The 18,342-nt window shown below is 40.7% G+C and overlaps 1 protein-coding gene across 2 annotated transcripts in view; it reads right to left on the reverse strand.

Moving 5' to 3' along the window:
• sv2a (synaptic vesicle glycoprotein 2A) overlaps positions 1 to 17,065 on the reverse strand; it is a 34,634-nt gene extending 17,569 nt beyond the window's left edge. The window contains exons 1-2 of one of the 2 annotated variants that reach the window (XM_028012730.1): positions 16,880 to 17,065; positions 5,613 to 6,251 (exon numbers count right to left, since the gene is read on the reverse strand). In XM_028012730.1, coding sequence (XP_027868531.1) covers positions 5,613 to 6,222 — 610 coding nt within the window. In that variant the 5' untranslated portion in view covers positions 6,223 to 6,251; positions 16,880 to 17,065. Of the gene's footprint in view, positions 1 to 5,612; positions 6,371 to 16,879 lie in introns of both variants that reach the window. The other variant, XM_028012729.1, reaches the window with a different exon arrangement.
• Between the last annotated feature and the right edge of the window lie 1,277 nt (positions 17,066 to 18,342).

Consider the following 18,342-nt stretch of genomic DNA (forward strand, 5'->3'; position numbering starts at 1 on the left):
AGATAAAGGAAGATCAGCCACTGTTCAAGTTGGTATTCATATGTCAGGGCTATTGACTCTGATGTAGATTATATCTGAGCACCAAGGATGGAAGCTGTTGACCTAAATGAAATCAAAAGGAACGTCCTTGCTTTTCAGATCAAACAGCCTTTTAAAGGCATTTATTAAATTAGTCGTTTTCTTCTTCATCTGAATCGTGTGACACATTTAGTGAATCTGAGAGAAACTGCGGCCTTTATCTCAGAAAGAAGGTGACTTTTCTCTTCTTTGTCCAATCAACTGCAGGAAATTCTGCATTCATTAACAAAAATGAGTCATTTAGTCATTTTCAAAGTTATTTCATGTTTTTGAGTAAAAACTACTAGTGCCGCACACGATTCATACATTTAGATCAAATTAAAAATGATCTGTAGATATGATGGAAACATAATGGTTGTGCTTTCTGTAATGACAGAGTACCGGCGAGTCAATCACAATGAGTGACCGGGTCATTCAGTAAAGATCTCTGATTGGATATCGCTGTGGGCTGCAGCGCCGACCTGTCGACCTTTCACCAATCAGAGGAACCAGATCACTGTCTGTCCTGCTGTCGTCACTGTTAGAAAGCATCAAGATAATATATCAGCTTAATGTGTTAACAAACTTCAAAGCTACTAATAAAAGCCAGGAATACAATCTCAGTGTGTGATGTCTCAAATAACATACAGTACAGACCAAAAGTTTGGACACACCTTTTAATTCAATGAGTTTTCTTTATTTTCATGACTATTGACATTGTAGATTCACACTGAAGGCATCAAAACTATGAATAACACATGTGGAAATATGCACTAAACAAAAAAGTGTAAAACAACTGAAAATAGCCCTTATATTCTAGTTTCTTCAAAGTATCAACCTTTTGCTGTGATTACTGTTTTGCACACACTCTGCATTTTCTTGATGAGCTTCAAGAAGTAGTCACCTGAAATGGTTTTCACTTCATAGGTGTGTCCTGTCAGGTTAATAAGTGGGATTTCTTGCCTTATAAATAGTCATGAAAATAAAGAAAACCCATTGAATTAGAAGGTGTGTCCAAACTTTTGGTCTGTACTGTATATCTAACATTATTGCGCAAAAATGATGCATTAAAAAATGCTTCAGGCCTGCTATCACTTGAAACTTTGAAGATGTATACATCTGATTAAAACAGGAAAGTAACACAACACTAAAACAAGTCCTGGATCTACTTTTAGCTTCATCTGTCCAAAATAAAGGTCAGATGAAAATTGACTTTGTTTCTCTTCTTTTCTTGAATTTCTTTAGACTGTAGCATGATGCAATGATTCCTGAGAGCTTTTACTCTCCTTCTTGTTGACAGACAGGTCCTGTTTTGATCATTTCTTGATTCTGCAGGTCAGACAGAAGTAAAGTTGAACACAGCTCAAAATTAATTTATCTTTCCACAACGAAGCTTTTTAAAACGTACCATGTTGCTTTGGATTGCTTTTCACTCCTAATAAAAGGAATTATTATTTGAAAACTTCCTTTTTAATATCTTCTCAGGTTATCTTTGTCTAATGTTTAAATTTGTCAGATGATCTGAAACATTTCACAAAACAACGGTGATGCAGAAAGGAGAAGAATTGAGCTGGAAAAGGTGTTGGAGAGAAGTAGCAAAGCTGGGCATCTCAGCCGGAAGTGGTGGGAGGAGGAGATGGAGAACATGAAAAGAGGAATAAAAAGAGACAAAAAGGGAGGAGTGGACAGCGCGAGTCAACGCTGTGGCAGAGCTCCCTGAGGCACAGGGATGGTGGATGCATGTGGATGTGTGTGGGGAGGGAATGAAAGAAAAAACTGCAACACTGCAGGATTGTTGAGTCTGTGTGGATGAGTGGGAGAGATGCGGGTTTAGTTTGGGTTTAACATAATACTACTACCAATAAAAATACATCATTAAACATAAAAGACCCTCATTTCCACTTACATTTATGTGCATCAAATATTTGTTGCTAATTATAGCCAGGTATAAAGCTTCCTATTTCCTTGTGCCAGTCTGTCCCACAGGAACCAGTAAATCAGACAGGCCTGATTAGATCTGCCATCTTGTCTTTGTTCCATCTGTTTCCCCTCGACCAGGACTTCACTGAGAAAATCCACCAAAAGGCCAAATACGTAATGTAATACAGAAAGGTTCCTGGATGCTGCAGGAAAACGGCGCAGCAGCACTGCAATGCACAACGCAGCGCGGCCAGCAGGCCTCCAGAAGGACAGAAATACGCCGTGAAATTTCTCACACATCAAAAGCATTTAAGCTCAGTTCGTTCCAGAAGTCATCTCTTTCTGTGCAGAACTCCTCCTTTGTGTATTTCTAATAAACTGGCTGCAGCAGCTGCAGCTTCATGAGAAGGGCAAATCAATGACAGCCAGTGTGTTTCTCCTGTGGCTCACTGAGCATCAACGCTGCATCACGATTTGTGTCACTCTGAATTCCCGGCTGTTAGTTTTCCTACTTGATCAAATGTTCCTCAGCAACACGCCTCTGGAACCTTTCTTAATAAAACGGAGCAGTGTTTTGTGAAATGAGCTGTCACAGCTTCCTCTCTGGGATCATCTGATATGTTAACATTCTGCAGCTCATTCTGCAGAGACTCCTCCGCTACGTGCGCTGGGTGTCACATGCAAACAGCGCATGATCCCAGCCCAGTGCTTCGGGTTAAAGACTGTTTAGACTGCATGCTGATGGAGCGCAGCGGGGCGGGGAGAGCGCAGGGAGCAGTCGGAAATCAGGGGATGCAGAGAGGTTAGAGCAAAAAAAACAAAAAGCCTCTTCGGCTGTGACTCAGACATGTTGCATAACAAGCGAAGGAGAGAATGGAGGCCGCTCGTGACTCCTAACTGAAGCCTTCACCCATAAATACTCAAGTATTTAAACATTTACACTTTTTCTTAATTCCTCTGGGTGAAATTTTCTGTTTTTATTGAAGTATTTTACTGACTGTAGCAATGCGCCTCTCCTGCAGCGTGCTAGAGGAGTTGACATTAATGCTAAACATCATGGTGAGATCAGCTGCATTTAAAAGCTCCCTGCAGTACAAAATGCACAAATGTTGACAAAGACTGAAACAAGAACTCAGAAATCTCTGGCCTGTATTTCTGTTCAGTTTTGTTTCCCTTTTTTCTTCCTCTGATTCTTATTTTTGGTTTGTTTGGTCTTCTAACCCTTTTATTGATATGAATCACAGTCATTTTATTAGTTTGGAGGTTGGTAAGAGTCCTACCTTTCTGTTTCTCTGTAAAGCAATTAGAGTTTATGCAAAAAGTGCTCTATAAATAATGTCTGATTAACTAAATAAAATAAAGTATATCATTGTTTGTGCTCTCCTCCGTCTGTACAGACAACATCTGACAAGTCCATCCTACTCCGGTCATTACCTGTTCCTCTAGGAGGCGCTACAAGCCCTCAATCCTAACTAATTAACTTAGGCACTTTTTTTATAGTGCCTTGTTACTTATTATTTATGACTCAAACGTGGTGGTAAGTTGTTGTAATTCTGTTTGCATTGTGGTTGCTGTTCGTATTGCATCTGGTTTTAATTAACAGAGTTTCACCATTCAACTGCAAACAAAAATTCATCCCATTAAAACTGGTTTTCTCTCAGGCCACTGATGTGGTGCTGCTCCCTGCATTACAGGAGCACACACCTCCATATTGCACCTGAATTTCTGATCTATCCTTTGCAGTTTTGTGGGATCCTCTAGCTTTGGGATAATTGTTAAGCAGCTGTTATGAATTTTTGAGACACATAATTTTGGGTTTTCAAATAGTATAGTGTAGATACTGTAAGCCATATTCATAGAAATGAAAAGAAATAAGGGCTTGAAATATTCACTCTATGTTTAATAAATCTATATGACCGTCGCTTTTTCACATTCTGACACAAGATAAAAATATTGGGGTCAAAATGGAGGTCAATGGTAAAACAAATGACAGGGGTCAAAGATTGTTTAACTTAAAAATGGTTCAAAAATAAGTTAAAGTTAAATTATCTACTGTAAGTAATTGAGTTTTCTAAACTAATGTAGGTAATTATTAATATTTTAATCCTTGTTGTACATCTGGTTCCTGTTCTGTGTCCACCCTGTGCAGCTAACGACAGACGATCATGTGGTTCTGGACGCTGATTAAACATAAACCCGCAGGGCAGGAAAAACAATCCCGGAGTCTTCAGCTTCCACTCAGTGCAAACAGAGCCAGCCACGCTGCACACAGTGTGCGAAAGACAAACAGCACACACAAAAGAAGCACAAAGCCAGCGCTCCCTTTCACATCCAGAGACACAAACAAACACTCAGTAACACAGGTGAGCCCAGGCTGATGGTACCGTGTGCCTGAGAACTCAGTCAGGCTGTTGGGCTCATGCATGGCCAATTGGGTCCTAAAAAGCTGCAGCCTCACAAAATGTAAACTACAGCGACTGCAAGGATATTCTCTTAGATAACAAAGGGAAAACAAGTGAAGTGGAAGCAGCGAATGCCAGAGAAGCTACTAAAATTAAAATAAAGAGTCAATAAAAAGCAAAAAGTGATTTCAAACTAGAAGCAAAATGTGGCAGGTTTTTTTTTGTTTTTTCTTTTTACATAAAATCAGTTTCTGTAACTACATTCTAGATAACTAAAAAAAAACACATTTTGACCAGACAAGTAATGCTACTTACTAATGGTAATTTAAGATATCTGCATTTACATTCTGACTAGTAAGAATAATAATTCATTACGTTGAATTAAATTACACTATTACATTTTGATGAGTCAAAATTCCTTTCAAAATACCTCAAATAACGTCACCAGATTTGTCATTTGATGGGTCAAAATTATGCTTCTACATATCTCCAATTTAAATTTGTCTAGTCATAATTCTCTTTCAGGATATGTTTGAACTAGTCAAATCTATTTTGCTACTATCTGAAAATACATTAAACATATGTTGAATTAAGGTGTCATTCAAGATAATTAATTAGATTAATTGAAACCTCAATACAACTCAAAGATGAGCAATAAATTAATTAATTGAATGAGAAATTAAAATGAGCTCAATAATTTCCATTTGCATGAATTATAATTTTTCTCTTTTCTCTCTTTCTTTCCACCAAAAACTGGATGATTAAGGTCTTCACTGTGGAGGATTTGGTCTCAGTTATACCTTTTTTCGGAGGACAGTTTTGTTCACAGAGGCTTCGTAATTCATTTTACTGGTATTTTGTTTATTTATTTGGGATATTTGTCTTCCAGTTTTAAATGTTCATTAAAATTTTAAGTTTATCGATGTTTCAGGATGTGTTCTTGCTTTATTATGCTGTTAGCATTATATTACTTGAAAAATGGTTTCAAAACAACAATATTTAATCAATAGCTATTGGGCCAAATTATGATCCAGAAAAATGAGTTATTGTGCAGGCCTACTAGTCAGGATGTAATAAGAGATATCTCAAACAGGTACTTGGTCTAGTCAAAACATAATTAGAAATACCTTAATTTACTAATATGTCTATTCATAAACCAATTTCAGATATGTGTGTACTGAAATCAATTTCATGTTAAAATGGCCTGCCATACACAAAACTCAGCTGACTTACCCAGCATGCCTTTGTTCGGCTCTGACAGGCACATGTCCTTCTCCGCACTGGGAAGCACGAAGCCGACCACAAAGATCTCCACGCCGTCGGCCATCAGCGCCAGTCCCAGAACAAAGTAGAGAGTCCACTGGAACTTTCCGTGGCCGCATTCCTGCAGGATGGTCTCGTACTGCTGGGCCAGCTCCTCCCGGTCCTTCCGCACCTCGCCCTCAAACGCCGACAGGTCCCTGAACTGCTGCGCCTCGGCGACTGCCATGCCATCCATGCCGCCGGTTTTCCCAGAGTCACCCCGAGGAATGCCCTGGTACTCACCCTCATAAATCTCATCATCCTCGTCGTGACCTTCGGTGGAGTCGCTGTGGCCTCCATCGTCGTTGGCTCGGCTGTCGTTCCGGTAATATCCACCATCATTGCTCGGCACGCCCGCGTAATCGTCGTCGTCGTCTTCCTCTTCAAAGCGCTTGTAGGAGCGCTTGACGTACTCGTCGGCCATCTTGTCCACGCCGCGTCCGACCTTTTTGCCGACCTGCTTCTTGGCAACTTTGGCAATGTCTTTGGCGCCGCGGATGAAGTCTGAGCGGCCGTCTCGGTAGCGCTCGTCGTCGTCCATCTTGGATGCTTGGAGGAGGCGAAGAGATGCTGCAGAGGACGGGAGAGATCAGCACATGAGTGTCTGCTGTGGATTTCTGTGGACTGATCCAGGCAGGACCGTGGACAGCTCCCTGCTCTGCTGCTGGTCACCACTCAGACACCAAACTCTGCAGGGAAGCAAAGGAAACGGGATGTCAGCAGCAGTTAGTGGACTGTAAGTAGTACAGGAGAAATACTAAAGCTTAAGGTTAAATTAACAGAGGAAGTGTCCAGAGCATCCATCCATCCATCACCCGATCCTCAAACAAGTCCAAACTAAAATTACCCGACAACATGACCAGACATATGTCCAGTCCCCCCGGCTGCCAAGGTCTATTTGGTTGTGTCTCCTGGGAATCTCCAGAACTTCTCCAGCAAACCCTCTTTCTAACATTTTAAGGTGAATTAAGCCATGAAGAGCATCCATGTCGCCTACACTATCCAACAGCAGTGGACATTATGAACACAACTACATCACAAACATTAGCTTTGCTAACGCTACAGTGCTATACCAATGTTTTAATCATCAGAAGCTCCATAGCAGAGCATTGCTGATTCAAGTAACTCATTTGTAGCACAGTTGCTCAATAAAGGTTTTTTTAAAAAAGCATAATGTGAAGAGAGGAAACTGAACTGTTGCATAAACAGACTTCAAATCAAGAGCATGGATATAAAAATCTAACTTGAAGAATTTCTAACAGTCAAAAACCAAAACTTCAGCACAAAACCGCCGAGTAAATTAGCGTTTCAGGATTTATCTGGAAAAAATAATCTAGTCGAAGCTAAGTGCGCTAAATGTTTTCAAAGTTAGCAAAAATGCTACAGTGCTAAACGATGTATTTGCTATAAATCTGCCTACATCTGATCTGCAATACATTTTAGAGTTAAAGCAAAGCAAAAGTTTATTGTGAAACTGAGTCATTTTCTAAATGCTTCTGACATCTCTAATAAAGTGTGAGTTGGTAATTTAATCGCAGTTAGGCCGAGGGACAGACTAAAAGCTGTTGCAGGCAGTTGATGAAAGATTTAATTATGTAATTTCATTTTCTTCTACTGAGCAAAGATGATACTGAAGGGATGGGAAGCACGATCTCAGGCCACAACTAAATGGACGCAGTAAAGTGCTGAGAGGAGACAGAAAGGAAAACACAATGAATGTGTTTTATAGAGTCGAGAATTTCCTCTGTTCCGGTAGACAACATGTCCATTAAGCCTCTCAAAACCAAGAAAAAGATCAAAACTGCATTCAGATGCACCATGTAACAAACTATATTTACCATAAAACTGCATGTAGTAGCAATCAGTATTATATAATATAATATGATACGACACAGGAAGTTCTGGACCGTACCAAAAGACAACATGGTACAACTCAGTATGCAATAAAAAATTTGATGGTGTGAGTTTAAATGGTCTGATAGCCTGCAATGAGAATGTTTATGTGAGGAACTAAGTGCGACATTCAAGGTTTTGTAGGGCAACTTTATAAAGTGACACCAAAACAAACGGCCAGCTGTAACTAGACTCTGCTGTTTTACCTGTTTGAATATCTACTTGTGTAAAAACGTTTCTAGACCAACTCCTGCAGGTGTGATGGCAGAGTGGTAAAACATGGTAAGATACGACACAAAGCGATTAGGTGTGACTGGATACACCCCAGCTCTCTTTTTACCTGAAAAAATATATTTAGTTCATCAACAACCACAACATCTTTCAAAAGACAAAACAAACCTTTTATATCAGTTATCACGAATCATGCACTAATGGAGGCAGTAAACATATCTATAACTTTCATAAACTGGAAAAGATTATTCAAGTGGAGCCCAGAGCTGGTGGTGGGCTTTAGGTCTAAAGTCACTGAGTGAACGAAAATATAAAGAAACTGAATCAGAAAGCTATGACAGTAATCTGCAGCTGAGATCATATTTTGCTCTGATGTCAGAAAGAAGCTGTGGAGATTCCCATTTGCTTCTAAAGAAGTCAGAACTTTCAGCCCATTCAACGCGTCTGAATCTCTGCCTTTCATTCCTCTTTTATCCTTCAGCAATAAAACAGCTACATTTACTGCATGTCTTTTATCTCCTAGAATAGATTTCTCCCTCTTTATCAGGTGTTGGCGCTCTCTGATGGAAGCAGGATATTTTACTTCAGGGACATAAATGGTCCATTTAGCGGCAGGCAGCTTTTGGCAGGGAAACGGCCAGGCAGATAGGCACCAGAGAAGACGGATGGAGAGGAGAAACTAATAGAGCTAAAACACAACACCATTAACATTCAATGGCTTGCACCACCAAACACATCCACTCCATAAAATACACTCAGCTCAATTTGTTTAAGCCATATAAGCAAAATGATGCCAATACAGACATTTTGTTGGTGTTTTTCTCCTTCATCATATTAATATTTTATAACAGTCTAGCTGCATGTTTGGTTCACCTCAGGTTGACCTCGTTGTGAATACAGTGGAGTCCTGTTATCCTCAGAGGTCAGAGACAACAGAATGCTTATTTAAATTCACTTTTTTTTTAGCTTTATTATTAATATTTGTTATTTAGCAGCAGCAACATAAAGAATGTTGCAGCAGAGGATATTTTTTAAAAAGTGCTGTAGCATTTTTCATTTTGTATCTTTGAAATCTCTTAAAACACAGCAAGTTTTCAATGTAAGGAGATTTTAGATTTTTTTCATCTCAAAAGACTTTGTGGTTTTTTTTATTTTAACTGTGCTTCATCAACTTTAACTGAACATATTGTTTTGGTCTCCCTCTCTCTTCCATCTGCTCAGTTTCCCCGTGGTATTCTAGTGTGTTTTGGTTGTTTACATTATAATCTTTCTTCGGTAATGTTTGGATTCCCTTATGCTGTCACTTTATTCAGTTCTGTATAGTTTTCATCCAGCCTCCTGTTTTTCCACACCTGCTTCTCATGTCATCCATTTGGTGCGTGTGTGTGTGTGTGTGTGTGGGTGGGTGGGAGGGGGTGGGGGATCAATCTGTGTGTGCGGTGCGGAAGTGGTGATTCCTTTTCTAGCTGCAGATGGCTGGTAATGTCATGCAGCGCAGGATTCATTTCTCACATGCAGAGATGGTTTTTTTCTTCCGATCAGAAATGCTGCAGGTTACAACTAAAGCTGAAGAGCTATTTTTCAGGAACACCCTTTAAAAAGAACAAGATACAGACATTTCTAGTGACTTGCGTGGCTCAGGGATTACTTCAGAACTCTAACTGATGTTAACTCTTGAGAAAAGTAGTGATCATAAATGCATCATTCCCCCTGACAGCTCAGCAATGTGAGAATCAGTGAAATCTGTCTGCTCCCTCTCCTGCCTCAGTAACTCAGATATTTCTGCCTGTCTCAAGAACATTTAAAATGTTACATAAAATTTCTGCTGTTTGGAAATCTCAATCACACACAGCGCCCCCAGGAGATTCATCAAACAAACGCCCACACCTCCAATAAACAGTCCACTAGAGGAAATTATGTGCAGCTGGACGCTCTTTTCATATCGACGCTCAAAAGAGAGGAAGCAGCTGATAATCAAACAGCTGTATATACAACAAATACCTGGAGAATGTAAGGTTAAAGCCTTATATTTCCTGTTTGTCATCATTCTGGTTCTTTTGGAGTCAGAATGTGTAAGACGGAGCAGCAGACCGACCCAAAACCAAAACCTGTCCAATATCTTCTGTTTTAGCTTTTTGCTAACGCAAAAAATGTTTCAGATCATCAAACCAATTTTAATATCATACAAAGATAGCCTGAGAAAATACAAATCCACTTTTCAAATTATTGTTTTAATTTTAAAGGTGAAATAATCGACACAAACTGACCCTTAAATGTAATTTCCTCCTGAACCTCATAACTGATGGCAGGAACAACTTCCATTCATTACTTATGTCTTTGCAGAATTGCTTTAATTCAAATTTTAAAACATAAAAAACCTGCTTAAGGTCTATCCACAGCATTTCACTCAGATTTCAGTCCATGATTTGACTAGGCCAATGTGTTTTAGCTTCTTTTGTGACCTCCTGGATGAGCCGTCAATAAACTCTTGAAATAATTTTGGTAGATTAGCTTATTCTGGGAAGGTTCACCACTATTCCATGTTTTGTCGCACTTTTGTCCACTGCAGTTCTCTGGAGTCGGAAAGCCTCATAAATGGTTTTCTAACCTTTTCCAGACTGAATGATGTCAGTGGCTTTTGTTGCTCATCTGAATTTATTTGAACATTTTTTGGATTATTTCAGGCTAGAAAGGAATTGTTAAAGTGTTTAAGGTTTGGCAGCAGGGTGCAAATACTTTTCCATAGCACTTTATCCCTCACATTAGAAAGAAAGTGAAAAATACCACAAATAAAGTCAATTTCATGCCATGCCTCCTCTTTATGTCTGTTATTTCTTCTGTTACATTTTTTATTCACCTTGTCCATCTTATCCAAAATCTTTTCTCTGCTCTCAATACCGAGCATCTCATTTATTTAAATTTTTTTTTTTTTTTGTTACCCCTCCAGGGGGTCTTTTGTGGGATCTAGTGTCCCTTATGTGATAGTAGGCTGACAGGAAACAGGGAAGGAGAGGGGGGAAGACATGCGGCAAATGTCGTCGGGTCCGGGAGTCGAACCCGCGCCGGCCGCGTCGAGGACTGAAGGCCTCCAAATATGGGTCGCACTACGCCCTACGCCACCACGGCACACCCATTTATTTTACATTTTTAACCCTTTAGAATACAACCCTCGATTTCAAGCGAGTCCTGGTCAAGTGGCACCAAAAAATACAAAACAAAAGAAAATGGCAAGCTGTAAAAAACAGGTACATGTCGTCAAATTTGTCTCAAGAACTTTAGTTTGGATGTAGAAAGACAAAACAAGATTTATTCCGTCAATTTCAAAGTTTCTTGTAGCAAATTCCAAGAACAGGGAGCAGAATGAACGAAAGCCTTCTTACCCGATTCCTGAGCAAAAGGGACAGAAAGGAGCCTCAAATTGTGTGAGCAAAAAGTATACAAGTCAACATTTCTCAGGGCAATTTCAGTACAAACATAAACCATCAGTGGTCCAAGTAATGCCTGGTAAATAAAAACTAACTCCTACTGATGTTGAGTGAACAATTCTTTCAGTTCCTTCAATAATTCATGGCTCTTTTCTGGCCGAAGGGACAGCGGTGTGAGCATCGACTCGACCTCCCCCAGCGGTGATGCGTTGTTGCAATAAAGCGGCCTCGCTCTAGTTCACGCTCCCTCATCTGCACAAAGTCACACAGCTCTTCCAGCTGCATCACGTCCAACCCAGAGCTGCACACATGCCGGCGACTATTGGCTGTTTTCAGCTCAACTAGGCCAGAGCTCCACCTCAACACGCAGGTCTCCTCTGGGAGGCTCTGCATCCACGGTGGCACCAAGTCGGATAGCAACACCATGTCAAACAGCGTGACGTCAGGCCCCTGCATCCATTTTGGCTTTGGTCTCTGCTAAACGGGCTGAATGGCAGTCAGACAGAGGAAAGCTGAGGGAAGCATGTAAACGTTGTGAGGGATAAATGGACTGCATTCGTCATGTTCTCATTCAGGTCCATTAGCTTCCACTAATACAGAAATGTCTCCACAAGCTCATTACCTTTGGAGCTGTAATGCAGCTGATTGTTTATCTATCATCCTGCTGAGAACCAATATATCACAAAAGGAAAAGATGCCTTTCAATAATGAAGCATTTTTACACCAATTTACAGCAGGAGAGGAACTGGTACTGAAAGCTGTTGGTTCTGGAGCAGGACAGCCATGCATGGAGAGGCTTTGACAGAAGAAATGACATGCAGACATCGTCAGATCTCTGGATTCACTCAGGAGTTTGGTTAATGAGGATACCTCCTCCTGCAGATGTTTGCACCTAATGTGTCCTCCATGCACATCTGTAATGAGCTGCAGCACAAGCATTTAAACCTCTTCAACCGTTCCACCTTCTTTTAAGCTAACAAAAAGGCCCTCTAGTCGAGACATCTTCTGAGGAAATTCTACTGGAAGTCTTTTCATGACTTTTCACACTTAAAGGGGACGCTTTATGCAAAATTCACAATTTGCAAATTTTTGTACTTCCATTTGGGTTTCTACTGATTCTAAAAACAATCCAAGTGTTAAAAAAAGAAAACAAAACACCAGCCAGTTTTTGGTAATAAGTTAATGTTTTTTGGTGCCTGAAAAATGAGCCATTTCAAAAACCTCTGGGATGCAGCATCACAAATCAGTAGGAACCCCATCATCTAGCAACCCAAGCTAACGGCATGTTCAGGGTAATGTGCAGCCCTCCATTTTGGTCTCCTCTAAGCTGCTCCTCCGGAAAGCGTGACTATTATTAATCATATCAACAGTTTCTCCAACCTGAGCTGCTGATCTCTGCTGTTTTAACCTAAAACCAATTCAAAGTACTCCACCAAAATAGAACCAAATTTAGCTTGGAGAAATCAGCACAGCTCAATCTGCCTCCACAAGCCTCACTAGCTGTGTTTGTAGTTTAGCCTAAACAAACAGACGAAGGTTCAGCTGCTGCAACAGGACTAAATTCTTTGTGACAGTCAGAAACCTCCTGCAGGGATTAAAAAAAGGTGATTATAAAACCTGTGAAAGCCTAACTTATGATGCAGCAGTCTGCAGACACTGCAGCCCGGCGAGTGCAGCGTTGCTTTTCATGGTCGTGTGAATTCCAGCTCTGCTCATCATTCTGTTTGCATCATGTTCATTCAGAAGAAAAAACAAGTTCAGATGAGCAGATTTATATTTCACTACCAAACAACAGAAAATGTTTGTCTATTGACCTTGACTTTTTATTTTTAAATCAGGGTCGAATTATTATAAACATGGAAAAAGTTAGGTATAACACAAAGTATCTTTTAATAACCAAACGTTAATATTAAGAAGAACCACGTCAGTCCAGAGGTTTTTACTGAAAAGCTGCACCCAATTTTAATACATTTTATTAAATGTATTAAAACTGAGTAAATGTAGCAAACATTTTGGAAGAAAGTGACCCAAAACCTGCAGTAGAGTATTTATCGCACCGCTTATCATTTATCATGATAAATTTCTTTTCAGGATAAGAGTTACGATTTATTGTCACCATAAATTCCAATTATTGGCGTTTAAAACTTCCCAAAACTGTCCTTACTGTCGAGTTTGAGAGTTTTATTATTTTTTCCACTGATTGTTCAATGAAAGCATCAATAAATACCAGTACATTTAAAAGTACAGTTGCTAAGTTACCAACTTAGTGATACGAACACACTTCTTTATGTGACTGGTGTCCTAAAGAAGTGTATTACAGTTGGGAATGTTTTCAAGAAAGTCATTTGTGTCTGTGGGGCTGTAATTGCTGTGACACAAAGTTACAGTCACATAAAAAAGGAGTAATATATCGTTCTGTCATCACTTTTATCGTTATCACAATAGTACCGCAAGGTATCATGAAAAACTTTGGAAATGAGAACAAATTTATTAAATCAAGCAAAAACCTATTTGAAAACTAGATGCATTTCTTTTTCTACAGCAAACATGCAAAATCCTTTTGGATCTATGATCAATAAAGTCTCTTTCCTACACAAACAAAACCCTGGACTACTTTATTTGCTTGATTTTATTTTTATTTTCTTGGTGTGTGAGAAATTTTGAATCAGCGATTTGGACACCCCTGATGACTGCAGTCCAGGGTTTCATCAAACATCCTCCTGCCATCCGTTCAGCATGAAGTCACCTCTGGCAGAAATAAGATGCACTGTGAGTTATTTATGGTGCGCTCCACTCTAATTGCTGCTCCAACCCTCTTTCATCTGCAGCTGACAGAAAAAGGCCATTGATTATTCCTCTGCCTTGCAGCAGAGCACAGACATGGCGGGTGTGAGGTCCAAACAGATGTCTCCACAAGCACAAACGAGGCAGTTCGATCCGTAAAAGCCACCTTGACGTTCACACAGCGGCGCTGATGGCTGAGCGTAGCCATCAGCGTAGCTCCACCGTGTTTTAAGATGTTCTGCTGCTGTATCCGACTCAGAGAGGCGAGCTGGAACGTGTGACGGGATAATCTCTGAGGACAGACGGGAGCGTGGCCCAATCAGCGGGGCAGCAGGCAGAAAATAGGAACACCAAACAGAGAGGCTGCTGCTGCTGCTCGTTTTCAATGGCCAGGGGCCAGGGGCCACAGAGTCAACACTGATCATTGAATGAGCTTAAATCTGGGATGTTTGGTTTTGTTAACATGTGTAGAATAAGAAAGAAAATCAACACAAGCTCAGTTTAATGGATTTTGGCAAAAATCAAAGTTCTTCCAACAAAATCCACCAAAACTGGTTTGACCAAACTAATGCAGCTACAGTCTGAACAAAGTCCAGAGGAAACCGGATTGGACAGAACAGATTGATGGATCTGAACTGGAGCTACTTGTTCAGTTTTCTGGGTAGAAAACTCATTTTCATTTTGCTCCATATCAAGATTATGAATTTTCTCAAAGGGCCAGTTGTGCCAGAATGTAATGATAAAACCCATTAACAAAATACTGCAAACAGCTGGAGGAACTGGTTGATGTAATTTTACAGTAAACAGATAAAAACTGCTTTGATTTGAGCGATAAAACAATATTTAAGCAAATGACTATTATCTCTGGAGTCCAGCAGGCCACATTAAAAACTACAGTGGGCAGATTTGGCCTCGAGTTTGTGAACAAGCTCATTCATGTGTGATTTTAATTTCACTTCTTATTTAATGGAAACAGCAACTGCAAAATTAAGTTGTTGGGGTTTCTTTGTTTTTTTATATTATCAGAATATAGACAAAGATTTGCATACATTTGTAGGGGAAACGCAGCTACTGAGGAGCTTAAATGCTGGTGAGTTGATTGCTGGATAGAAAACTGGTGGCTGATTGATAACAGGCTGCAGCTGTGAGATGAAACCAAAGACTGAGGAGGGAGAGGCAACAAACCGGAGATAGATGAATCCAAGTGAAATTAATAATAACTAAACACAAGCAATAAATACAAGACACACTAAACTGAGCAAAACAGAACAAGGATAACTAAATTAGAATAACTGAACTAGCAGAGGAAATAAACATGGATAAAGAAGAACCATGAAAATAAGTAATCAATACAGGGAAAAAAAGAAGCAAAGAATTTAAATAACCTGACAGGAGGAAGTCAGCTTCACACAGCAGATCCTCATCCAGCTCAGTTCTTTCCTTTAATCATAATGTAAATAAACCTGGAGTCTAAATGAGTCAATAAAAAAGAAACTCCAGAAGCTGCAGCAGCTACAAAATTAGTTTTTAACTCCAGTTTCCTTCCTGCATCAATGCCAGGTTGGATTGGCCTTGTATTGGCAATATATTGGTCCTATATTGGTGCTTTATTGGTCCTGTATTGACCCTATGCTGACACTAAATATTTTACTGCAGGACAGACAAAATGCCCTGATATAAGTGTCCTAGTAAAACAGCAAGTCTTTCATTCCCACCAGTCTGACCTCTGACCTTTAGGATCTTGTCTGGTGAAGAGACAGGACATCCAAATGGGCCGACTTTTTTTTATTTGAGTTTTTTTAGTGTTCGGTTTTCCATCTTGCTGAAAATTGACCCTGAATTCTGCGATGACAGCTCAGTGAGAAATAAAAACCAAAACCAGAGTCTCCTGTTTGAAACACCCAAACTGTTTGCCCCATCAGGAGGAGACCAAATGAACACATGAACTGAAAACAAACGAACTGGGCCGGAGTTCTTTAATCTGGTTCCTGAGGAAGAATAAAACCCATTTTCAGTCCCACATGACTGACGGGTCGCTGCAGGATGGCTGCCACACAGGGAGGACAACACATCACACATGCAAAGTTGTAAAATGCATCTCATGGTGACGGTAGAGCCTGAATTAATCAGCCAGCAGCTCCGAGGACGCACTCTGCCTCACATCATAAACAAACCAGAGCAAGGTCCAAATGCAGCGCAGGATCCGAGCAGAGCGAACAGAAAGACCCGAAAATACACCGGAAAAAAAGAAAAACTGCTCATCACTCGTTCTCCATCTTATCCTCCCCGCTGGGTTTCCACAAGGTCATTTTTGCGCACGACGCAGGACACCTCCAAGGATGCACATTTACAACCTCCTTCACGATTCACAGCAGATAAAACAACAGATAACCAGGGAGGCTGTGGGGATTTCATCTGAGAGGAACGAGAAACCGAGGCGGAATCTAGAAACGAGGCGGAGAGGAGAGAGGCAAGGGCACCGGAGCCGAACCCAGCGCTAATTAGCAGACATGGTTTAGAACTCTGGAGCTGCGGGTTAGCGCTGCTTAAAACCGCTAAACAGAACACAATGTGATCTCTGAGCAGGATGGAAGATGTTGTTCTCTGCAGGAACCAGAACTGAGCGCAGCTGGCAGCAAAATGCCCCCAGAAACACATTTCAAACCGATTTCGATCTTCATTTACCATTTATCAATTATTATCATTTAAGGGCTTTTGGGTCATCGAAGAACCATTTTATCAGGAGGCTGTCAGGAATCTTGGCTGTGAAATGGTCACGGAACCGATTATAAACGGATGCAGGGCAAGAAAAGGCGGAGGGGAAAGGCGGAGGGGGAGGGGTGATGTTGGATTAAATAATCTTACCTTTGGGATGAAGAGGTCAGCGCATTTTAGGGCGACTGGGATGATATCGGCGCAGGGAGTCACCCGGATCCTTCAGCAGAAAGTGGCTCCTGTGCGCTCCTGTGATGGCTCCTGACGTAGAGACAGGGGAGCTGCTCACTCCTCCCCCTCCCGCCCGCTTCCCTTTCTACTACACAGCATCCTTCCTGCATGGACACACACACACGCACACACCAGCCCCCCCCCCACACACACACACACACACACACCCTCCTCTCCTCCTGCTCGCTCCCATCCTGGTTTCAGCTACAAACCAGAACCAAGCAGAGCGGCCGGATGTGTGAAGATGCTCCTTTTCTTTTCCGGCCTGGTTGGTTCAGCCAATAAAGAGTCCAGCTCTCTTATTATTCAGACAAAGGAAGAAGACTCCAGGCTTCAGCCGCAAATGTTTGGTGATGCAATCTAAGCGAGGCTCCCCTGGCACGTGGCTGGGCTCGTGCCTGTAATTGGCTCCGTTAGAGATCAAAGAGACCCTGATGGGGAAAACAGAAAACCTTTTCATTTTATAAGGACGTGATGAAGAAGAGCCAGATGTCTTCCTCCGTGACTCCTGACTCTCCACTGATGTCTCAATAACCTGCAGCAAAATCACAATATATTTTTTTCACAGGTTTTTTCTGACCAAACTGTTGTAAGGCACTTTAAATGAACACAAACAATAACATCTGATTGGTTGATTTATTTTTTTATTTTTATTTTTTTGTTTGTTTACGTTCTTAATGCAAATTTTAAAAAATCAGTACCACACCAGAAATGTACACTTATATTTTTTTTTTCTTCTTTTATGTATTTATTGCTTCTTTTGCTTTTATTGAAAAGGCTCATCTCACTTTGGAAAATCTGGAGCAATAAGGAGGTAAACAACAATTTAGATTTTTTTTGCCTTTGTCAATCAAACAAGAGAAACATCTACAAAAATATGTTGACAGAAAAATACAAAAGAATAAAGTACATCTACAAAACACCTTTTTGGTTTTCTAACTGGTCTGAAGTCAATGAACCATAACGACAAAGAAACTATTATAACATTGCAAACAACACAAGCTGTTGCAGTAAATGTCACCAAAAGCCTCTGCAGTCAGTTCCACACCAGACTCAGCCGATCTCATCATAACTCGGGTTGGTGGTTCTGGTTCTGGTTCTGGTTCTGCTGCTCATAACAGTCGGTTTAATCAGCAACAACCAATGGAGATGATCCAAACAGAGAAGAACTGTCTGATTGGACGGGATCTGATCGGACTGCTGCTGGTGACGATGTGTGAGGTCACGACCTGTCAGAGCGCCGATGAGGCCGATTCACCTGCAGGACGTGATTAATAATTCATAAAGTAACCACACCACCTGCACGTCTCATCTATTCTCTGCTTCATGCTGCATTCTGAGAGCATGTTTGTTATTTTCAGTCAGCCTTTCATTCTAACACA

The sequence above is a fragment of the Xiphophorus couchianus genome, chromosome 3 (assembly GCF_001444195.1).
Source record: "Xiphophorus couchianus chromosome 3, X_couchianus-1.0, whole genome shotgun sequence".
NCBI lineage: Eukaryota > Metazoa > Chordata > Actinopteri > Cyprinodontiformes > Poeciliidae > Xiphophorus > Xiphophorus couchianus.